This window comes from Ursus arctos, unplaced genomic scaffold, assembly GCF_023065955.2.
Source record: "Ursus arctos isolate Adak ecotype North America unplaced genomic scaffold, UrsArc2.0 scaffold_12, whole genome shotgun sequence".
Lineage (NCBI taxonomy): Eukaryota > Metazoa > Chordata > Mammalia > Carnivora > Ursidae > Ursus > Ursus arctos.
In genome coordinates, this window is record NW_026622786.1 from 9,578,364 (window position 1) to 9,598,536 (window position 20,173).

Here is a 20,173-nt window from a genome sequence, read left to right on the forward strand (position 1 = left end):
TAATGATGTCTTTGATGAACAGAAATGTTTTATTTTAGTGATGTCCAATTAATTATTTTCTTTTGTAGTATGAAATGTGAGGTAGATGTCAAGGTTCATTTTTTTTCATACAACTCTCCGGTTGTATCAGCATCATTTATTAGAAGAAGAATGATTTCCCCACTGCAATGGCACCTATAATGGAAATTAGGTAAATGTACATATGTAGGTATATTTCTGGATTCTATTCTGTTCCATTGGTTTCCTTGTTTATACTTGCCCCTATAACACACTGGTCTAAAAAAAAATACTACCACACTGTATTTATTTTTTTAAGTAACCTCCATGACCAACATGGGGCTCAAACTCACAACCCTGAGATTGAGTCACATGTTCCACCAACTGAACCAGCCAGGTGTCCCTATAACACACTATTTTGATTATAGCTTTATAGAAGGTCCTGGAACTTGAGAGTGTAATTCCTCCAACTTTTTCTTTGTAAATATTGTCTATCCTAGATTATTATATTTTTATTTATTAGAATGAGCTAGCCAATTTCTAAAATTACCTGGAATTTTGATTAGGATTCCATTAAATCCGGGTTCCTTATCAACACTTGAAATTTTGGGCCAGGCAATTATTTGCTGTGGGGAAAGGTGTCTGTCCTGTTCACTGGAGGATGACTGGCAGCATCCCTGGCCACTAGGTGCCAGTAGCAATCCCCTACCCCAGGCTGTGCCACACAAAAACACGTGTCCATAAATTGCCCAATGTCCTTTGGAGAGCACAACCGCCACACCCTCCCTCTCCCACTGATAACCACTGCACCAACTCTATAGAACAATTCAGAGAAAATGGACTTCTCAACAGTGCTGAGACTTTCAACCCACGAAAATGGATTATCTCTCCATATAAAATTGAAGCACACACTTTCAACACCCTGTACCATTGTGACCTTAAAGGCATAATGAATTTGGGTTTTCATTTACTGGTTATTTATGACATATGAGCTTATTCATACCTCCTATCCAAAGTGGTCTTCCATCTCAGCAAATTGTTTAATGTGATAATTATGCTTCTCATCAAAATACCTCTATTTGAAAGTCAGAGCTGATCTGGAAGGAGCCTTGGTTTTGAAGACGACATTGTAGAGGCTCCAAGTATCTAACAAGTAAATTAAACATAAAAGCAAGCATCAAAAGATAAGGTAAGCGCCTCTGGCTGTCTCAGTCAGTGAAGAATGTGACTCTTGATCTTGGGGTTGTGAGTTCAAGCCCCACATTGGGTGTAGAGATTACTTAAAAATAAAATCTTTAAGGGGCGCCTGGGTGGCGCAGTCAGTTAAGCGTCTGCCTTGGGCTCAGGTCATGATCTCATGGTCCTGGGATCCAGCCCCACAAAAGCCCCTCATGGGGATCCCTGCTCAGAGGGGAGTCTGCTTCTCCCTCTCCTTCTGCCCCTCCCCCTGCTTATGCTCGCTCTCTCCCTCTCTCTCTCTTGCTCTCACACACTCTCTCTCAAATAAATAAAGTCTTTAAAAAAAAAAAAAGGTAAGGCAAACGGAAAGCCAGCTAAGTGAAAAGATATAACTCCCTTACCTCTACATTTACCAATAGAAAATTAGGTTAACAAATATTTATTAAACAGAAGAAGAATCTCATAACATGTTATCATTGTATTTAACAAATATACATTAGCTACCTCTATGAGCTTGATGCAGTACTTGAAACTTCTGATAATTCAGTCCAGTCCTCAAACCTCACAAAGTTGGTTTTATCCCTGTTACCCAAATTAGGAAAGTGGAGGTTGTTTCCTGAGCTTGGCTGCCCTGCTTTGCCTTGGTACTGCCCCAGCCCTCACTCATCCCCTACCCGTCATCTGTGGGGCTGCTTTTTCAATTCCCCTAATGGAGAGCTGCTCCTCGCCAGCAAAATAACATTCAATGGCTCACCATTGTCCACCAAATAAAGCCCAAGTTTTTGTGCTTGGTCAAGATCTGTTCTCTTGCCCCTTCTCACTCGAAACTGTCCACATTTAACATCTCCCATTGCTCCATAAATCTGACACTTACATCAACCAAAGCTGTTCTATACACTTTGCTTTTCATGGAGCTGCCTCTCTCCCCAGACTACTGTTTATCCCAACTTCTCCTGTCAAAATATTTCCTGACTTTAAAGCCTAGTGCAAATGACATCTCCTTTGTGAAGTTGTCTCTGATTTCTCTATTGCCACAGCACTTTACTGCATCCGGGTAAAAATTAATAGCCAACATAACAGTAGTCCCAGCTGAGTCTGCAGGGAATGCAAACGTCCCTGGATCTGTCTGATGAGTGGGAGGACTCCCCAGAAGTACATGTTGCATGACTCAACTGCAGGGGAGAAGGGGGCCTGGGATGAAGATGTACTAACAGGTTCCCAGGAGTTGAGCATGGGAAATGGAAAACAGCATGATGCCTCTCTATCCCAGACTGGGCCCAGACTGGCTGGTGCTGGACCCTATGGAGCAAGGAGGTACTGGGCAACAGCTAAAGGACCTGTTTTCACGATCTTTAGAGACATGGGGGCACAAGCAATTTTGGTTTTGTTTGCAATCCAGAGTGTGATATGAGGACAGAATGAAAGGTGTTTTTCCTTGTTGACCAATGAACGCCGTCCAGCGTTGACACCTCATATGTTCCAGCATTCCAGCTGCAGTGGGAGCCCATAGATCTGAGCAGAGCAGCAGGAAACCATGTGGGAGTGGACCTGTTTATGAGCTCATATGGATTCCCCGAATGCTATGGAATCCCCAGAAATACTCAAAGAACGCTTTATAGATGGCCAAGACCCCGTGTAAGTAGTTTGCGGGCAAAAGTCTATAGTATTTGAGAATTGTTGATTTAATTTCATTTATGGGCACAGACAGGTGAGGCCTGAAAAAAAAACCTGGTTATGCCCACATTCACTTATGACTTAAAATGGTTTACAACTTATCTCCATGTAAGTATCTGATTCCATGCTCATAACAACCATGCGAGATGGATATTATTTTCACTAGATGGTCCCCATCTCTGTGACTTTAAGCATAGTGTCTACTGTGGGAAGCGTCTAGGATTGGTTGCCAGCAAACCTAAATCGGAGCTCTCACTCTTCTGGATGATCCTGGATCCACCCAACCCCTCTAAGCGTCCCTGTCTTACCTGTAGGACGGGAATTACAACCCCTTTTGCATGGGGTGCCCTGAAACTCTGAGATGATGAACAACTTCTGTGCAATTGTAAGAAAGCATTATCGCACTTGACTTTCTACCATTGTATTCATGTTCTGCCTACATCAGCTGTTTCCTAGACATGTCTTCAGAGACTAAAAAGAACAAAAACAGCCTATTCGTGCCTTAGTCACCTCCACGTCATCTCATCCCGCACAGAGCAAGAGCGCCTCCGGGGTGCTGAGCATTCCATCTCTAGTAGGAGCGGCAGAGGATTCACACTTGACAACGGCTTGGACCAGACACCAATCTGGAGAACCTGTATCTGGAGAATCGGTTAATCAGGTGTATAACAGATACCGATACAACAGGTCAGGGGTCCCAGGAACACAGGGCATGGTTAAGACAGAGCATTAGCCACTGAAACACAGCAGGGTTGGAAAACTTTTTCTTAAAGGGCCAGAGAGTAAACATTTTAGGCATCCAGTCTCCATGGGAACTACTCACCTCTGCTGTTTTGTGATGACAGCGGCCTGAGGTAATATGCAGACAAACGGGAGTCGCTGTCTTCCAACAACTTGTGTTTTAAAACGGGTGGTGGGCCGCGCTTGGCCTGTGGGCCATAGGTAGCCAACTCCAGAGACAGGTTTGTTCTGTTGCCAAGGAGGACTGAAAACCCAAGACGCTGAAAGGAAAACCAGGTGCTGACATAGAATGGAAAAGTTTAAATCGGTGAATAAAAGTGAAGTTCTCCACTAAGTGTTAGAGGGTAAAATGGAACGAGTGCCTCTTTGGAAAGAGAAGAGGTTTCATGTAAAACGTCTACTGACTTAGGTGAACACAAATTTTATTCGGTTCAAAAAAGAGAAAAGACGACTTTGGGGTTTAGTTGCCTAAAAATTCACAATGGGCCAAATAGCACAACGTGGCTTCTTAGAACATCCAGCGTGCTGTCTGAAAGCACAGCAGCCAGAAGAAACAAGGTGACGGCCTGGGGGGACCGGAGCTGTGTCTGGCTGAGTCCCCACGGGACCCCTCACACCTCTCCCGGGGCCGGGATGCTCGGCTCCGGTCAGCGCAGTTGGACATCCCGGTGTCCGCTCCATGCCTTGTCTGCGTCGGATTCAAACGCAAAGAAGTGGCTGGTGAGCTCTGAGCTGAAAGGCGGGACCCAGGTGAGGAGAGAGGGAAGGAGTCAGGGGAAAGACGACCCCAGGCAGGGGGCAGCACTAGAATCCACTCTGATTATCTGACGGGGTTCCATTCTGCTCCCTTTCCCTTCAAAATCCCAATTAAAATACAGGTTTCTGAGGGGGGGAAAAAGGCAGGGGGCACCATACTTTTCCAAGAAGTCTTAACTTTAGCTTTGTTTTCTGGAAAATATGCCACCCTACCTGAAAGGGACGAGACAAATGTGTTGACACATTTAAGGAAAACACTTGGAGTATTTTAAATGAGCCCATAAAGGGAGATGAGCGGAAGGGACCTATAGGTCTACACTGGGGTTCTCATAGCCGCCGATGCTCCCGTTGCAAAGGAACTAATTATGTTTGGAGAAGACATGTGTGCTTGATAAAATAATTAAAAATAAATTGCTCTCCTTGGAAATGCAAATTAGTGAGTGATAAAACAACCCTGTTGGTCACATAGATAATAAATAGATACGTCTCCTCAAGTCTGTTAGGTGGCATTGATCGATTTCCAATTCTGGCTACAACAGGGCCTGAGCAGCTTTTGAAACAAAGATGAGGAAACCTCAGGCCCGGTGGGAACAGTTGTTATATCGTGGGGGACAGCTGTTGAAAGCCGTAGCCACGACACTCTCCAACCACCCCCGCCCCCCTGACCATTCCTGGCTGAAAACAGGGGACCCTGAGGAACCAGACTTGACCCACTGCTTCCCCTAAGTGCCTCACCCCTGCTGGGGGAGGAGGGGAAAGTGGCACTACCACAGTGCCCTGTGCTACAACCTAAGGCCATCAGGTCAAAGAAAATAAGGCATTGGCTCAGGGCCAGGACCCAGATGGATCTTTTGGCATGGGGAGGAAGGGGAGGTATGAGGCCTTGGGGGCTGATTAGAGCACTGCTGTAAAAGATGATTTTCCCCTTAGCAATGACCTAATGCTAATAGAGAAAAGGAAGGAAGGAAGGAAGGGGAAAGAAAAGAAGGAAGGAAGAAAGAAAAGAAGGAAGAAAGACTACGAAATGCTTTACAATTTCATCAAAGGACCAATACTGATCAGACACCCTCTATGCAGAACTTACTCCTGAGTAGCATTTATAGATGGGATGAGGGAAAGATGGGATTTCTGCTTTAAAGGAAGTCACGCTCACATTGGGAGGCAGATCGGATGTGAATGAAGGGCATATCCCCAATACCTTTTCCCTTGCTGACATCAGGCCCCTTCCTACACCTCTTATCTGGGGCAAAAGATAAACCTAGAGCCAGTGTGACTGGACCACTCCGCGTGCTTTCCCAGGAGTCAGCGACATAAGGGAGGAGAGAGCACAGGGCATTCTCACCCGGGCTTTGCCATGGGATCTCACCGAATACCCAAGAGGCTGTGTGAGGGAGGGTCTCTCCTTACAGACAGGGACCCTGAACCTCTGTGAGGTATGGCCAGTGGAAAACAGGGTAAATCACCTAGCTCCTGGGAGGATGCAAGGGGTAGATGAGGGTAATACACAAAGAAACACTTAGGTGAGGGACCCCCCATACACGCTCAATAAACATTCCCTCTGATTCCTAGGTAACTTGCCCAAGGCCACAGACGCCAAGAAGGACCAATCAGGATTCATTCACTTTCACTTGCTGCTCAGTCCGATTCCAAAGCCTGCACTTTCCCCGGGCTGCCCCAGGGCTGCGGGCGGCTCTCCGGATTCAATGGTCTTCCTCTTCCTCTTCCTTCCGGTTTGTTGTCCAGTCTCCAGCCCTTTTCAAGTTCACCCAGAGAGCCTTTTCTTTCTGTGCTTTTAGACTCAGTGCTGACAGCTTCCTGCCCTTGCGGTACAAGCAGAAGAGGGAAATGAACAGAAGAACCAATGGAACGCAGGGGCAGACCAGTAGGAAATAGAGTAAAGATGTTGATGAGCACACCCTGGAAGGAAACGTGGGCTCTGCAATGAAAAGGAGAACAATAAAGAAGATAATTAGTCTCCAACTTACCTGCACTAATAACGATAAACACCTGGGGGATTTACTGTTACAGGCAAACACAGGTAAAAACCACGGGGCCAAAGAGCAGTGGGTCCTTTAAATCACATGTGGGCAGAAAGGGGGAAGCGGTGGGGAGAAGAGAAGTCCAGAATGGTGCTTTTCCAGCCTCGCTGCCTTCACCCAGCAAGTTCCAACCACTGGGGCTCCAATGACCTACTTAAAACCAACAGCCGCGAAGAAAAACAAAACAAAAAAGAAAACCTCTCCTTTAATCTTCTATCCTCAGAAAAGAGATCTATAATTCAGCCCTCGTTCTCAACTCTGTTGCCGGTCCTGAATTTTTAACTGAGTTATTCCCACCGCTGCTTCTTCTGTGCGGGTGCACACATGCACACACGCGTGCACAACATGTGCGTGTGTGCACACTCACGCAGCCTGTGGTCCTTACCCAACAGCACCCACAGTGAGCAGCTCCATCCCTCCCTGACTCTCCAGAGGGGTCTCCCTTGGGCACCCTCCTTTGGGCTCTTTTCCTGTGTGGCTCTCACTATTGCCTCCAACCGGCACACTCTCTGCACCCTAATCCTCCGGGTCCTTCTGACCCAGTTCAGATGACGCTTCCTCCCCAGGGTCATCCTACCCGCCTCAGGCACAGTCTGCCTGGATCCTCTTCTCCCGCACCCCTCGGTGTAGACCTCTTCTGTTCCTAGAGTAGTGGTGGGTAGGATACTTAACCATCACCTTTGTTTCATCAGTTACTTGAGTATGCCTGATAGTGTCATTTGTTTCCATGTCCCCTACAGGGCCTGGCACACCATGCCTGTTCACTTCCACTGATCTGAATTGAATCGGACTGAGTGCCACCACACGGGCAAAGACACTGTATAAAGGCAGGCTGAGGCACATGACCATGGGGCAGTTGCAGCCCGTGGGGAAGCACCGTCAGCACGCAGACATGCAGAGCACTCACAGCCGCCCCAAAGTGGTTCCCGGCCACGTGTGCAGGGAAGCAAAGGGACAGGACTGCAAACACCGCAGATTCCAGGAAGCAGCGCCCAGAGTTACTCGTCAAAGGACCTGTGTCAGACTCTCCATGCGGAAACACACACGCTGGGAGAGACACCCACTCCCAAATGTAGTCTTCCAGCTACACGTATTTATGACAGGGTATCTGAAACCAGGGCTCTTCCAAAACATCGGGTGCTCATCGTAGCTGTGCTTTTATTGGAAAATCGTAATGACATAAGCAATTTCTTCTTCAAAGGTTAGGTTATAGGATTCATGGGATTATAGACTCCTAGAGATGTAAACAGCTTTAGAGGTCATTTCCACCAACCTCTGCTGCAAGAATTCTGTTCTCGGCATTGCTGAGGCATCTTACACCTTGAAGAACGTCTCTTTGTTGGAAGTCAAGAAAAGAATCTAAACATGTGTCCAGCTCCTGCATTGTGAACTCCTGAAGGACAGGGCCTATGTCTTGTGCATCTTTTTATCTTGCCAGCACTTGGTCCATGGGTCATCAATGGAAACTGATGAATGAATTAATTGCATGAGTAAATTATACCCACAGGAACCCAGGGTGGCTGCCAGCATGCTGCATGGAGTAAAGATCATCACTGAACATGGGCTGGCAGCTCTCAGGACTCACAAGTTGCTACAGGGGTTTGTGGCCTGGGTTTTCTCAGGTCTCATTTAGATTCTCCAGCCTAAATTTGGTTTTTGTTTTTGAAAGGGTGGGCAATGATAAAGCTAGACTTTTAATTCTTATCACCCCCTCTCTCCATATCCTACCTGACCCCTCTCTCCAAGGCCCTGTTTGACTCCAATAATTCTCCAGCTCTTATCTGAATATATTTGAGGGCGTGTGGATAAGGAGGAGGTACAGATGGAGATGCTGAAAGAGAATGGAGCTGTAGGGAACAGTGAGGAGGAGTACTGGCTTTGACACTCCCCACTACTTACACACAGAGTCGTGAGTGGCTACCATCTCCAAGAAAGCTGGGTTCACATTCTGGCTCTTCAACTTATTGTTATCGACATTGGACAAGTTACTTATTTTCAATAATGATTAGTTTCCTCATCTATCGAATGGGGATGATAATTTCTAGAGTTGTGATGAGATAATGCACAGTAAAGTATTTAACAGAGTGCCCAGCGCATTTGTTGAGTCAGTAAGAAATAAATTTTAGTTGTAATGCTAGTTAGAATGTTAGGAAAATCATAGGCAACTGTCTCTCAAGAGATGGGACAGAGAACAGGGCTGGACCAGCTGATTCCGCACACAGGGGCCACACGCTTGGCCATGTTCTTCCACTGGCCGAGACTCTCCCTTCAATCTCTGGTCCCTCTGTCTCCATGACTGGGTGACAATCCACTGAGAGTCTAATGACTACTCAGTAGGAGACTCTGACTTCCCTTCCTAGTCGTGGGTGGCAGAGAATTGGAAGGTGAGAGTTCATCTCGGTCTCACCGTTGCTAGATGATGGTGTGATCATGAGGGGATGGGGCAGGCACACAGAAGGTGAAATCTGGTACTTGGCTTTTTTTTTGCCACTGAGACTCTCACCTTCAGCACGAAGGGATTGCCGGAGGGCTTGACTATCTTAATGGGGAGGAGACTGCTCTATTTGGAGCAATCTGCCATCAAAGGATGGCAAAGTGCGCCTTCGCAGTGCTGAATTGGCCAACAGCTAGGAACTGTCAGCTCCAGTGCTTCTAAATTACCTCTTCTGGGAGGGCAGTGTTTGCTCTGGATCCCACGATCCCCATTTCCCACCATCTGCCTCTCACCCATATCTGGATTAGAATTAGTAACATTCAGAACCATTAAGGTTTGGCATTTTGGATCAATCCGAGTAAGTGTCCAATGCTCAAAGTACGAGGTCTGCAAGACAGAGCCAAATATGTAATGAGAACACTTCATCATGAGATTTAGTTCATAACTTGCTTCCACCCACAGCCAAACACACCACGAGGAGCACTCCTTTTTGAAATCACCTTGGAAATACTGAATTCAGCAGAAGAAAGACACAGGATAATGAGGGGGCTACCAACTCCTCTCCACCCCCACCAAAACTTTGGCAACTGACTATGCCAAGTGTGGCCACATGAAAGAGTTGACTCCTGCCAAGAAATAAAAGTAGGGTTAGGGAGCCTGATATGAGTGCGTCCCAGAATAAGTGATGCCTGACAGCATCCTTTTTCATTTGAAGACTCACCTGCTCATTGTTTCACCCAGCATTTTTTTAATACTATGTGCCAGTCTTTGTTGGAGGTACTGGGATAGCATAGATAAATTCTGTGGTCTCTCCAGAAACTTCAGTGTAGTAGGGGCACATATCTCCTTTGAAGGCTCACTTTCTAAGTTTATCCTTACCCAAATGGAAGTTGGGGAATAGTAGCAAACACCATACAATTACAACTAATCCAGTCCCCAGGAAGCCTTATAGTCTTGCCTATTAATTAATCACAGTGAATTCTCTAGAATAAGACATTTATGTCTGGGCTCTGAGGGTAAAGTAAAAAGACAAAGGTGTCTCTAGCCCCTACCTGGGCATAGTCATAGATAAGGAAATAAGACGGAGAAGCTGATGCAAGGTCCATTCCCCAGGGAAATTCCTCTTAACTTTTCTGCCTTCACTTGAGCCATATGCTCCACAGTTTAATTAGGTAGTCCTAAACTAACCTAACCTGAAATTGCCACTAGAGGTGGTGGAAAACCACTGGAGAAGTGAGAATTGGTAGCCTGTTATATCTGATCTGGACTTTATTAATACGTGGAGCAGGTCCTTACGAGGCGTGCGATTACACTGTCATACGGTAAGTCCTTGAGCATCTCTATGTGCCAGGCACTGTGCTGTGCTGGGAATGAGACATGCAGTCTTTGCCTTCTCAGAATGTACAGCCTGGCAGTGCTGATGGACATTAGACAGGTGTGATGACTAAGAGAACAAGGTAAGTCACTGAGAAGGTGGTGGTTAAGTTGGGAGGTGAAGGATCCATAGATGTTGACCAGAGAAAGATGACATGGAGGAGCATTCCAGACAGGATGAGGTCTATGTCGATGCAAGGTGTTGGACTGTTGGTCTAGCCTCTTCTAATCTTCCCCTCTGTCCTCGCCACTGCCTCTTTCCCCTCCAGAATGTAAACGTGCACAAGTCCCTACCACCTCCAAACCAAACCAGAACAAAGTGAAACTCCACTGACACCTCTCACCATGTTATTTTCTCTCTTGCCTTTCCATCAAAGCTCTTGAAAGTGTAATCTGTATTTGCTGTGTCCACTTTATCACTGCAGTCTGACTTTTCTCATTACTTGTCTGCAATTGCCCTACAGTGTGAAATCCAATGGTGTTTTCCCATTCTTATCTTAACTGACCTCTGCAATAGTTGAGTCTGTTGGTTTTCCCTTCCTTCTTGATACCTTCTCTGCTTTTGGTTTCTATGATACCACCACACTCTGGGTTTCCTCCTACCTCTTGGCTACTCCTTTCATTCTCCTTCACAGGCTCCTCTTCTGCACTCCCCCGATCAACGGTGATATATCTCAGGAATCCATCATCAGGCACCATTATTGGCTATAAGTTGATGCCTTCTAATCTATAACTCTGGCAAAGATCTCACTTGAAAGTCCCCATGTCTATTGGGTAGATCTCTTTGGATAATTCACACGTGCTTCAAACTTAGTTCCAGCCCAGCTTATTCACAATTGAACTAATTTCTCCTTTAGACCTTTCTCCTATATCCACCCATGTTAGAAATTTGCTATTCATCCTTGATTCTCCCTTTCTGCTCACGCACCCTCCACATATATCTAATCAGTATCTAACTCCTGCAGATGAGGCCTCCTGACACTGAATGCCCACCCTTCTCTCAGCTCTTAGGTGCACTGCCTAAATTCAGGCCTTCATCTCATCTCACCTGGGTTCCTACTATCAATTTCAGATAGTTCTCCCAACTCTGTGTCTGCCTCCCTTCCAGTTCATCTTTAACACAGCTCCCAATGGGAGCTTTCTAAAATGCAAATCTCATGATGTTCCTCGCCTGCCTGCACTAGTTTGTTGACACTCCATGATGTTCATGAATACGTTCACCATTCCCTTTGAGATCCGTACCCTCCCCATCTCACCGACTTCCTCTCTTGCCCTTGTGCCACAGCTTTTATGACCATCTTGCATAGTCTTTCCTTTTCCTAAAATATGTTCTTTTCCTTTTCATAGGCTGCATACCCTGGGGAACTTCCCGGATCTCCTCCCCACCCAGCCCTTTATCCCAGCCCTGCCTCTGTTCCTTCGTCCTGAGGCTACTACTTTGATGTCCCCTATCATTTTGGACTTCATCAGAATCTAAGCTCTTTGGGGAAAGACTCTGTAATACATGTTTTTGTGTTCTCAGATCCTCACATATAGTTACTTATTGAACAACTTAAAATATTTTTGTCACATACACGGATCTATCCATACGTATATATGTACTTGTGTGTGTGTGTGTGTGTGTGTGTGTGTGTGTGTGTAGCATGGTCGGTGGCATAAGGGGAAAGAGAGTTAACATTTTCTGAGTACTTACAATATTCTAGGGACTATGTTAGATACTTTATACACATTTGTATAATGATCCTCACGTTATGAGTAAGCTGAGATTCACAGAGGTTAAGTAACAGGGTATGATTTCAGAGCTCGTAGGTAGGTGGCAGGGCTGTGATTGGAGCCTAGGCTTGTCTGATTCCAAACCCTGGGATTTTTCATCCCCCCTCACTGCCTCTACAACTACGCAAATACCAGAAAGGAATAGACAGATAGAGGAAGCGAGATGCTATAATCGAGGATTGACTTGGGAACCCTTAACTGTGTTTATGATGAAAACCCTCAGCTTATCATGGCACAGGCTTTCAAGCTTCTTCAACTGTAAAGAATACAAAGACCACCGATTTTTAATGTTTTCTTTCCAGAGTTCATCTTTTTTAAAACCTTTCACCTGATTTCGAAGGATTCCACAAAGATTAACAGTATATATATGCTGTGAAGGATCCCATCTGTCTCAGAGGAGATGTGCTTTTTAGTCACAGAATAGATATTTCTTACACTTGTTATCTATTTATTCTGCTACAAAAAACTGCTGATGCTACAGGGCCTAGGAATTCCAGTGAGAAAACATGTATGGAATGTGCTCAGGGCTGTGGAACTTCCCATAATTGTTGGAATAGAAGAAAAGCCGATAGGAAGAAAAATTGTCTCTGGACACTTGGGAGAAGACTTCTGCCGAAGAATGGTCAGGGGAAGAAGATGATGAAGCCCCAGGGAACAAATCAGATAACTCTGGCTTCCACTCTAGAAGCCTGGCCAGGGCTGGGATGCAACTAACCTACTTCAGAGAAGTTGCCACCCATTCTGGGCAGCACCCTTTATCCCCGCTAAGGAGTGTCACCAAAGCCAGCCGATGTTTTAGGAATGTTGTCTTTCATTGATTCCTCCTACCTTCCTGGTGCGGGGCACTTAGAGCACATCTCTGAGTCTTCAGCATCCCTTTCCCAGTGTGCATTCAGTTTAGAGCTCACCTCTCACCCTCTCCTTAAACCCCACCAGAAAGAAGCAGCTCAGCCATGAGCTGGCTACATCAGCCAGCCCATTGATCACCAGGGAAGATTTACGGGTCTGGCTGGAGAAATTGTTGCTTTCGTTAACAAGTGCTTAATGAATGTCTATTACATGCTTGGCACTGGATTGGCAGGAAGGATGCTCTCCTCTCCTTCACAACCACCTGTTCTGCATCCCTGTGCACTCAGCTGAGTAGGATGGCCTTCCCACACAGAGAATGGCCACGCATTGGCCAAGGTATTCCAGCAGCTACCCTCCTTGCTGGACTCCGTAAACAAGTTCTATAGGGCACACTTCCTCCTTCAATGCCTGGCAAGCTGCCATTAGGAGAGGTACACCGAATGACTATCATCAAAATCCTGCTAATTTGTTGAACATATAGAGTGATAAGAATCTTGGCACTTACTCATTGAGAAAGGTTATGTTTTGTTTTTGAGGTGGGGAGCATTTAGATGTAGCTGACTTTGGTTCAACCAAATGAAACCTAAAGTCACCATGCCCCTATCCCTCATTTCAACTCCTACTGCAGATCTGAGCCTTCTGAACTGGAGAATCAGCCAAGAGGAAAAGATGTCTGCTGGGAACATTTTTGTTCTTTAAAGGGATACGATGTTGATGGCTTTTTTCTTTGGGAGGGGAAGGGGGGGAAGCAAGACAGATGCCCCTGACATTTAAATGGCTATGCCAAAACCTCACGTAGACCTTGTCTGTCCAAATGAGAAATGGAAACTATGACTGAGCGAAATGACAGTCACTTTCTTTAGGGAATCTGTAAATTGTTTTCAGCAAAACATAGCTGAGAGGGAAAGCACAAGAGGGGAGACGAAGATTCTCCTGACCACGAGCCAAGGCAGATTAGCCCCTCATTACCTGAAGGCAGCACTGTGAGCACCATAGGCTGTGACTCATCTGAGGCTTGGTTGACCCAGTTGCTTGGGCTGCCATGCAGCTGCCACTCTGTCACTCTGCACCAGTAGAGCCCAGCATCCTCCATCTCTACCCGATGAAGCTTCAGGACAAAGTCTGTATGGGATGAACGGTAACAGTGCAGATGCCTCCTGAGCCCCTCTTCTCCATACTCCAGCAAGCCATCATGCTGCAGGTGTACTAGTGTCTTCCTTCCAGAATTTTCCCTGTTCCGGTACCACATCACAGAGAACAGGGAAGCTGGGCTGCCAAAACTCTCCAGGCTGCAGTGGATGGCCACGTCTCCGTGCTCAGTAGCATTTTCTGTCCTGTACCCTTTGGAGACACGTACTTGACTTCCTAGGAAATAAAATGGCAATAAATTAGAGAAAAATCCAGATTTTTATGTTGGATACCTCCTCTGAAAAATCTAGCTCTTATTGAGGAGATGCCATCTTAAAATCCTTAGGCATTTAACATTTTTCCTGGACCCCTGTCCTTTCACATTTGCTAGAACATTCTGCGCTATGAATCAAACCACCCATTTTCCTTCTTCAGCCCTACCTCTTGTCTGCCGCAAACCTGTCCCTGAAACCACCCAGCTTCAGTGGGGGCCCTGCCCTGCTACTTTTACCCTTCCCTGGTCAACTCTTTCTTCTACTTCCCAAAGGGATCATTCAAAACTTCCAGCCATCCCCTCAAGCTGTTTACTGCACCACTGCCCCTCATTCTTAGCAAGTTACCCTCCTCTCTTACGCCCAGATATCATCTCAGTTCTCGACACAAAGAAGAGGCTATCTGAGAGACTGAACATCTTTATATAAGTGTTAGAATATCACTCAAGGAGAGATTTTAAATTATTGGATTAGACTAAGTTGGTTTTTTTTTTATTATGTTCCATTAGCCAACATATCATTAGTTTTTGATGTAGTGTTCAACGATTCACCAGTTGACTAAGTTTTAAACAGATTTTGACATTTACTTTTTAAAAAGTTCCCCTCCTAACCAGCAGGTGAGAACTTTGAATGAAGGCCAGAGTAGTTACAAACAAAATAAAGAAATTATAGTATACACTAAATTTTCAACTCTACTACAAACACATTTATTAATCTATCTCTAAAAGAATAACTTTGGGGTGCCTGGGTGGCTCAGTTGGTTAAGCATCTGCCTTTGGCTCAGGTCATGATCCCAGAGACCAGGGAATGAGTTCCACATTGAGCTCCCTGCTCAGCGGGGAGTCTGCTTCTCTCTCACCCCCTGCCCCCCCCACTTGTGCTCTCTCTCTCTCTCAAATAAATAAATAAACAAAAATCTTTAAAAAAAAATTTTAAAAAAGAATAACTTTGTCTGATCCTGGATTTGTTGTTGTTGTTACCATCCTTACTCTCTCCTTCCCTTCATGACAAAGCATGTGCAATATTAGTTTCTGTGATACTAAATCTGCTCCCTCATCTCAAATTCCTTCCTACTCGACTGCAATCAGGTTGCCAATTCCATCTCCACGCTCTGGCAAGATCCTCAGTATGGGCCCAATTTCCCAGGTCAAGATACTCTCATTTTGTTGTCTTCTCTGTAGGTTTCATCACTAAGTCCATTTTCTTCTTGAATTCCATCCTCTTTTGATTTCAGAGAAAATGTCTTTCCTACAATTCTGACCACTCCTTCTCAGTATCTTTCCCTGAGGACTCTTCCTTAACTCACACCCTACACCAGGGTGTACAGCTGGCCACCCCTAGCCAGCCACACCCTACCCACAGATATATTTTGTTTGACACCCTCAGAACTTGAAAAGAATTTGGATTAGTTGCGTACATTCTCAAATCGAGCGATGTCACACAAGAAAGGTTTTAGGCACTTCTTGATGTACTAAAAGATTAGACAACACTGAGCCCACATTTCTGGATGGGAGGTGTCTGCTAGCTTGAGCTAAGGAGTGGTTGCCTCCTTAGAGGGGTGTGCATACACTGTCGAAATTTGGCTTGGGCAACTGGGAGAAAGGGCTGCCAGCCACACAGATGGGGAGTGCAGAAGTATACACAAGTCTTGTGGGATGGCAAGGATGATAATGCTATTTGGGACATGCTGAGGGTAAGGATCTCAGAGGCATTCAAGTAGAAATGTACAACAGGCAGTTGGGTAGAAAGACCCGGAGCTAAGCATAAAGACCTACAGCAATTTCATCACAAAGGTGGTAGTTGAAACCAAAGCAGAATCTAAGAAGTTCTGAAGACAGCAGAGAATAATAAGACAAAGGGACCCAGGATCTGTCCCTGAGGAACACCCACATTTAGCAGGAAGAAGAAGGGCCTGAAGAACATGGAGAAGGGGAACCAGAGCGGCAGGAAGAGAGCCCCATGCTAAGCTACTGTTTTGCTCTGCTGCCCCCAACAGATTGTAAGCTCCTTAAGGCAAAAGCTGTGCTTTATTTTTCTTTGTATCTCTAATTGTCTAATTCATAGCAATGTTCATTATAATCTTATTTTTGGATGTTACATTGAAAATAAAATTTTAAGCACCAAACTAGATTAACTTATTTGCATTGTGCTGTTGGATCTCAGCCAGTTCCCAAACCTTAGCTGTGACATTCATTTAATTTTAATCAACATTGGAGGTGACCTAACTAATACCGAGAGATCTAATCAACCCTGCCCACATTTAGACCGCAGCACTTCTAGACCAATGCAAATGGATGGAACTTCTATTACATTTTTAAAGATCTCCTGAGGAAGAGGAGACTCCCTCAGTAAGCCATTCCAACAGTTAACTACTCTTATTCGCCTTATGTTTAGGCAGCCAAATGTTGAAAAGCAATTTCTCCACACATCCCTATAGAGTTGTACAGTTTCTGTTCACAGTGGGAGAAATATGCTTCGTATTACTCTTTCTTTGCCAAATTACAGTAGAGCCCCACTGGAATGACACAGCTTGTTATTACAGAGATCTAGAGATACGACACCCTGGGTAGCTCCATAGACCAGGCTGCCAGGCTGATAAGCAAACCAATCAAAGGGATCTTGTTCCCATCCAAGCTCCTGGAAGCCTCAGATTGATTCACCTTAAGTGACACCCGCCTCCTTTGCTGGACCACCGGGTCCTACATTCGTTGTGTAGGTGGACACTATTCCTATGACCCTGGGTCATAGTTCTGCCTTCACATGACCACTCCAGAGAAGAGCTGCCCAAGAGAAGATGGCAATCCTACAGCAAGACAGGTGAGGATATACTTGCGAGGTTTACCTGTGGGCCTGAGTTTCAATTCTGTCAGGCCTGACTTCTTTTCTCCAAGCTTGTGCCAAGTGCCATTTGTAGACAAGAGCCATTCCTCCACAGTGCAGTGGTATTTGCCTTGATCGCTGTCTTCCATGTTCACAATGTGTAGCTGAAACAAGTCTTGGGAAACTTTCTCAGTGTAGAATTTTTGTTTTCTCCGTGGGGTGGGAAATTCATCCCCATATTTTACAACATTGGTTTGGTCCATTTGCAGGATCCTCAGCCAAGTTGTGTTAGTGGAACTGGGAGAGAAGTACCAAATGACAGCCAACTGAAGGTCTCCGGTGGACCGGGACAAGACGCTACATTCTATGTCGGTGTTGGAGTTGATGAGGATCTCTCGGACTTGACTGCTCGAGTTCACTTGCAGCTTGCTCTCTAAATTAAAAGAATGGTGACAGTGATTTTTGTTACTTTGCTAGAAAATAGAATTTTAAGGTAGAAGGGATATTAGAGGTCAACTAGGGCAATGCCTCCTACATCCATTGGATGTGGGAATTCCTTCCCCAGCAGCCCCACTAACTGCCCACTGAGCCTCTGAACAGCTCACCAATTGACAAAACAGCCCATTCCATCTTTGGACATCTCTGCCACTAGAGAATTCTCTCTGATGTCAAGTTGCATTTTACCACTCCATACCTTCCAGTCACCGGTCCCGGTTCTACCCTTACCCGGCAGAGTGGGATAGGGAACATGGGGCAGCATGGAGTATCACACAGAAAACCAATCTCTTGCACATGATAATTCCTCACTATTGAAGCATAGACATCTTCTCTTCTGTCGCATTTCATAAATCAAAGTGAGAGAAAGTGGCCCTATTAGTTCTTTGTCTGTGTGCTCACTCTCCAGAATACTCCTGGATTCACAGTTCACTGATGTGTCCTTGTTTGTATCTGCCTTCAAATATGGGTAAACCAAAGGAAGTTGTACACGGGGCTATTAAAATTGTATGTCTCTTTGCAGCCAGTCAACTGTGGGAATCTCATACAGATATGGAGTCAATTATCCTTTTAATCCAGCAGCTTTTTTGCTGTCAGGAAGATCAATGCTACAAGCTGCCTTTCAAACCTTATTCTAACTTCTTGCTAATATCACTAATTCTACTTTTGTAACTGCTTCTTAAAGTTGCAGTAGGTCCCTTTCCTCTCCCTTCAACAAATATGTATTAAGCACATACTGTGTTATGTGCCAGACCATTCTGGCTCTGTGGATACCTCCCATCAGTGGATTCACAGTCTAGAGGGAGAAACTAGTACAGGCACAGAGACTTACAGATTACAAGACTGTGTCAGCCACGTGTGATGGAGGTATGCAGAAGTGGCTGTCAGAGCACAGGGCAGGACCATCTAATTCAAATATGGGTGAGGGGGAGGCTTCCTGGAGCAGAGATCTTGAAGCTAAGCCTTCATAGTTAATAGGAATTTGTCTGGTGGAGAAGAGGTTAAAGAGTTCCACACAAAACCTGTGACTTGAACAAAGACTGAAAGTGAGAGAAAACATAGGGTATTTTGAGGGCCTGCAAGTAGTTTGGTGTGGCCAGAGCTCAAGTTCAATATGGAAAGTAGAAGATGATGCTAGAGAATGGCAAAAATGGACAAGGCAAGAAACAACAATTGTTGGAGAGGATGTGGAGAAAGGGGATCCCTCCTACATTGTTGGTGGGAATGCAAGTTGGTACAGCCACTCTGGAAAACAGTGTGGAGGTCCCTTAAAAAGTGAGCTACCCTATGATCCAGCAATTGCACTACTGGGTATTTATCTCAAAGACACAGACATAGTGAAGAGAAGGGCCATATGCACCTCAATGTTCATAGAAGCATTGTCCACAATAGCTAAATTGTGGAAGAAGCCGAGATGCCCTTCAACAGATGACTGGATTAAGAAGATGTGGTCCATATATACAATGGAATATTACTCAGCTATCAGAAAGAATGATTATACAACATTTGCAGCAACATGGACGGCACTGGAGGAGATAATACTAAGTGAAATAAGTCAAGCAGAGAAAGACAATTATCATATGGTTTCTCTCATCTATGGAACATAAGAACTAGGAAGATCTGTAGGAGAAGAAAGGGATAAAGAAAGGGGGGTAATCAGAAGGGGGAATGAAGCATGAGAGACTATGGACTCTGAGGAACAAACTGAGGGCTTCAGAGGGGAGGGGGGTGGGGGAATGGGATAGACTGGTGATGGGTAGTAAGGAGGGCACGTATTGCATGGTGCACTGGGTGTTATACGCAGCTATAGGATCATGGAATCTTTACATCAGAAACCAGGGATGTACTGTATGGTGACTAACATAATATAATAAAAAATATTATAATAAAAAAAATAATAATAGAATCCCAAAACTGAGGGTTTTAGAGGGGAGAGGGCTGGGGGATGGGTTAGCCTGGTGATGGGTATTAAGGAGGGCACGTATTGCATGGAGCATTGGGTGTTATATGCAAACAATGAATCATGGAACACTACATCAAACACTAAGGATGTACTGTATGGTGACTAACATAACATAATAAAAAATTAAATAAAAAAATTAAATTATCAAAAAAAAGAAGAAGATGATGCTAGAAAGACGTAAATGTACCAGGTTATAAAGGATCTTGCAGGCCGTGCTGTGGGAGTCTGGATGAGGTGGATCTGGAGGCGTTGTGGTTTCTCACCTGGGCCACTGGTGGATGGTGAGGACATGGAGAACAGTGTAGGAGGAGTAGCTTTGGAAGAATAAGAATAGTGCTTTTATGTTTGGACTTACTGAGTGCAGATATGCCTTGGAGGTAATTGCATAACGAGTCTGGAGATCGAAAGAGAAGGCTTTCAGGGTAATGGATTTGAGAGTTATCAGTATATAGGTTGAACCAGGAGGAGGAATAAGCCCACGTCAGGAGACTGTACGGAATGAGAAGAGAGCAAGCTAAGGCTGAAACGCAAAGGAATGGATCTGTGAAGGAGGAGAATTTTGCGAAAGAGAATGAGAAGAAACAGAGTGTTATGAAAGGGACGAAGAAAATCTTGCGTCACGAGGCCAAGGAAAAAGGAAGTTTCAAGAAGAAAGGATTGGGTTGACAATTTCAAATAC

At 45.1% G+C, this 20,173-nt stretch overlaps 1 protein-coding gene across 1 annotated transcript in view; it reads right to left on the reverse strand.

The window, feature by feature from the left end:
- Positions 1–1,675: 1,675 nt before the first annotated feature.
- CD101 (CD101 molecule) overlaps positions 1,676–20,173 on the reverse strand; it is a 38,112-nt gene continuing 19,614 nt past the window's right edge. The window contains exons 7-9 of the mRNA XM_026483659.4: positions 17,059–17,469; positions 13,786–14,181; positions 1,676–6,283 (exon numbers count right to left, since the gene is read on the reverse strand). Of these exons, the coding sequence (XP_026339444.2) occupies positions 6,048–6,283; positions 13,786–14,181; positions 17,059–17,469 (1,043 nt within the window). The 3' untranslated portion in view covers positions 1,676–6,047. The remainder of the gene's footprint in view (positions 6,284–13,785; positions 14,182–17,058; positions 17,470–20,173) is intronic.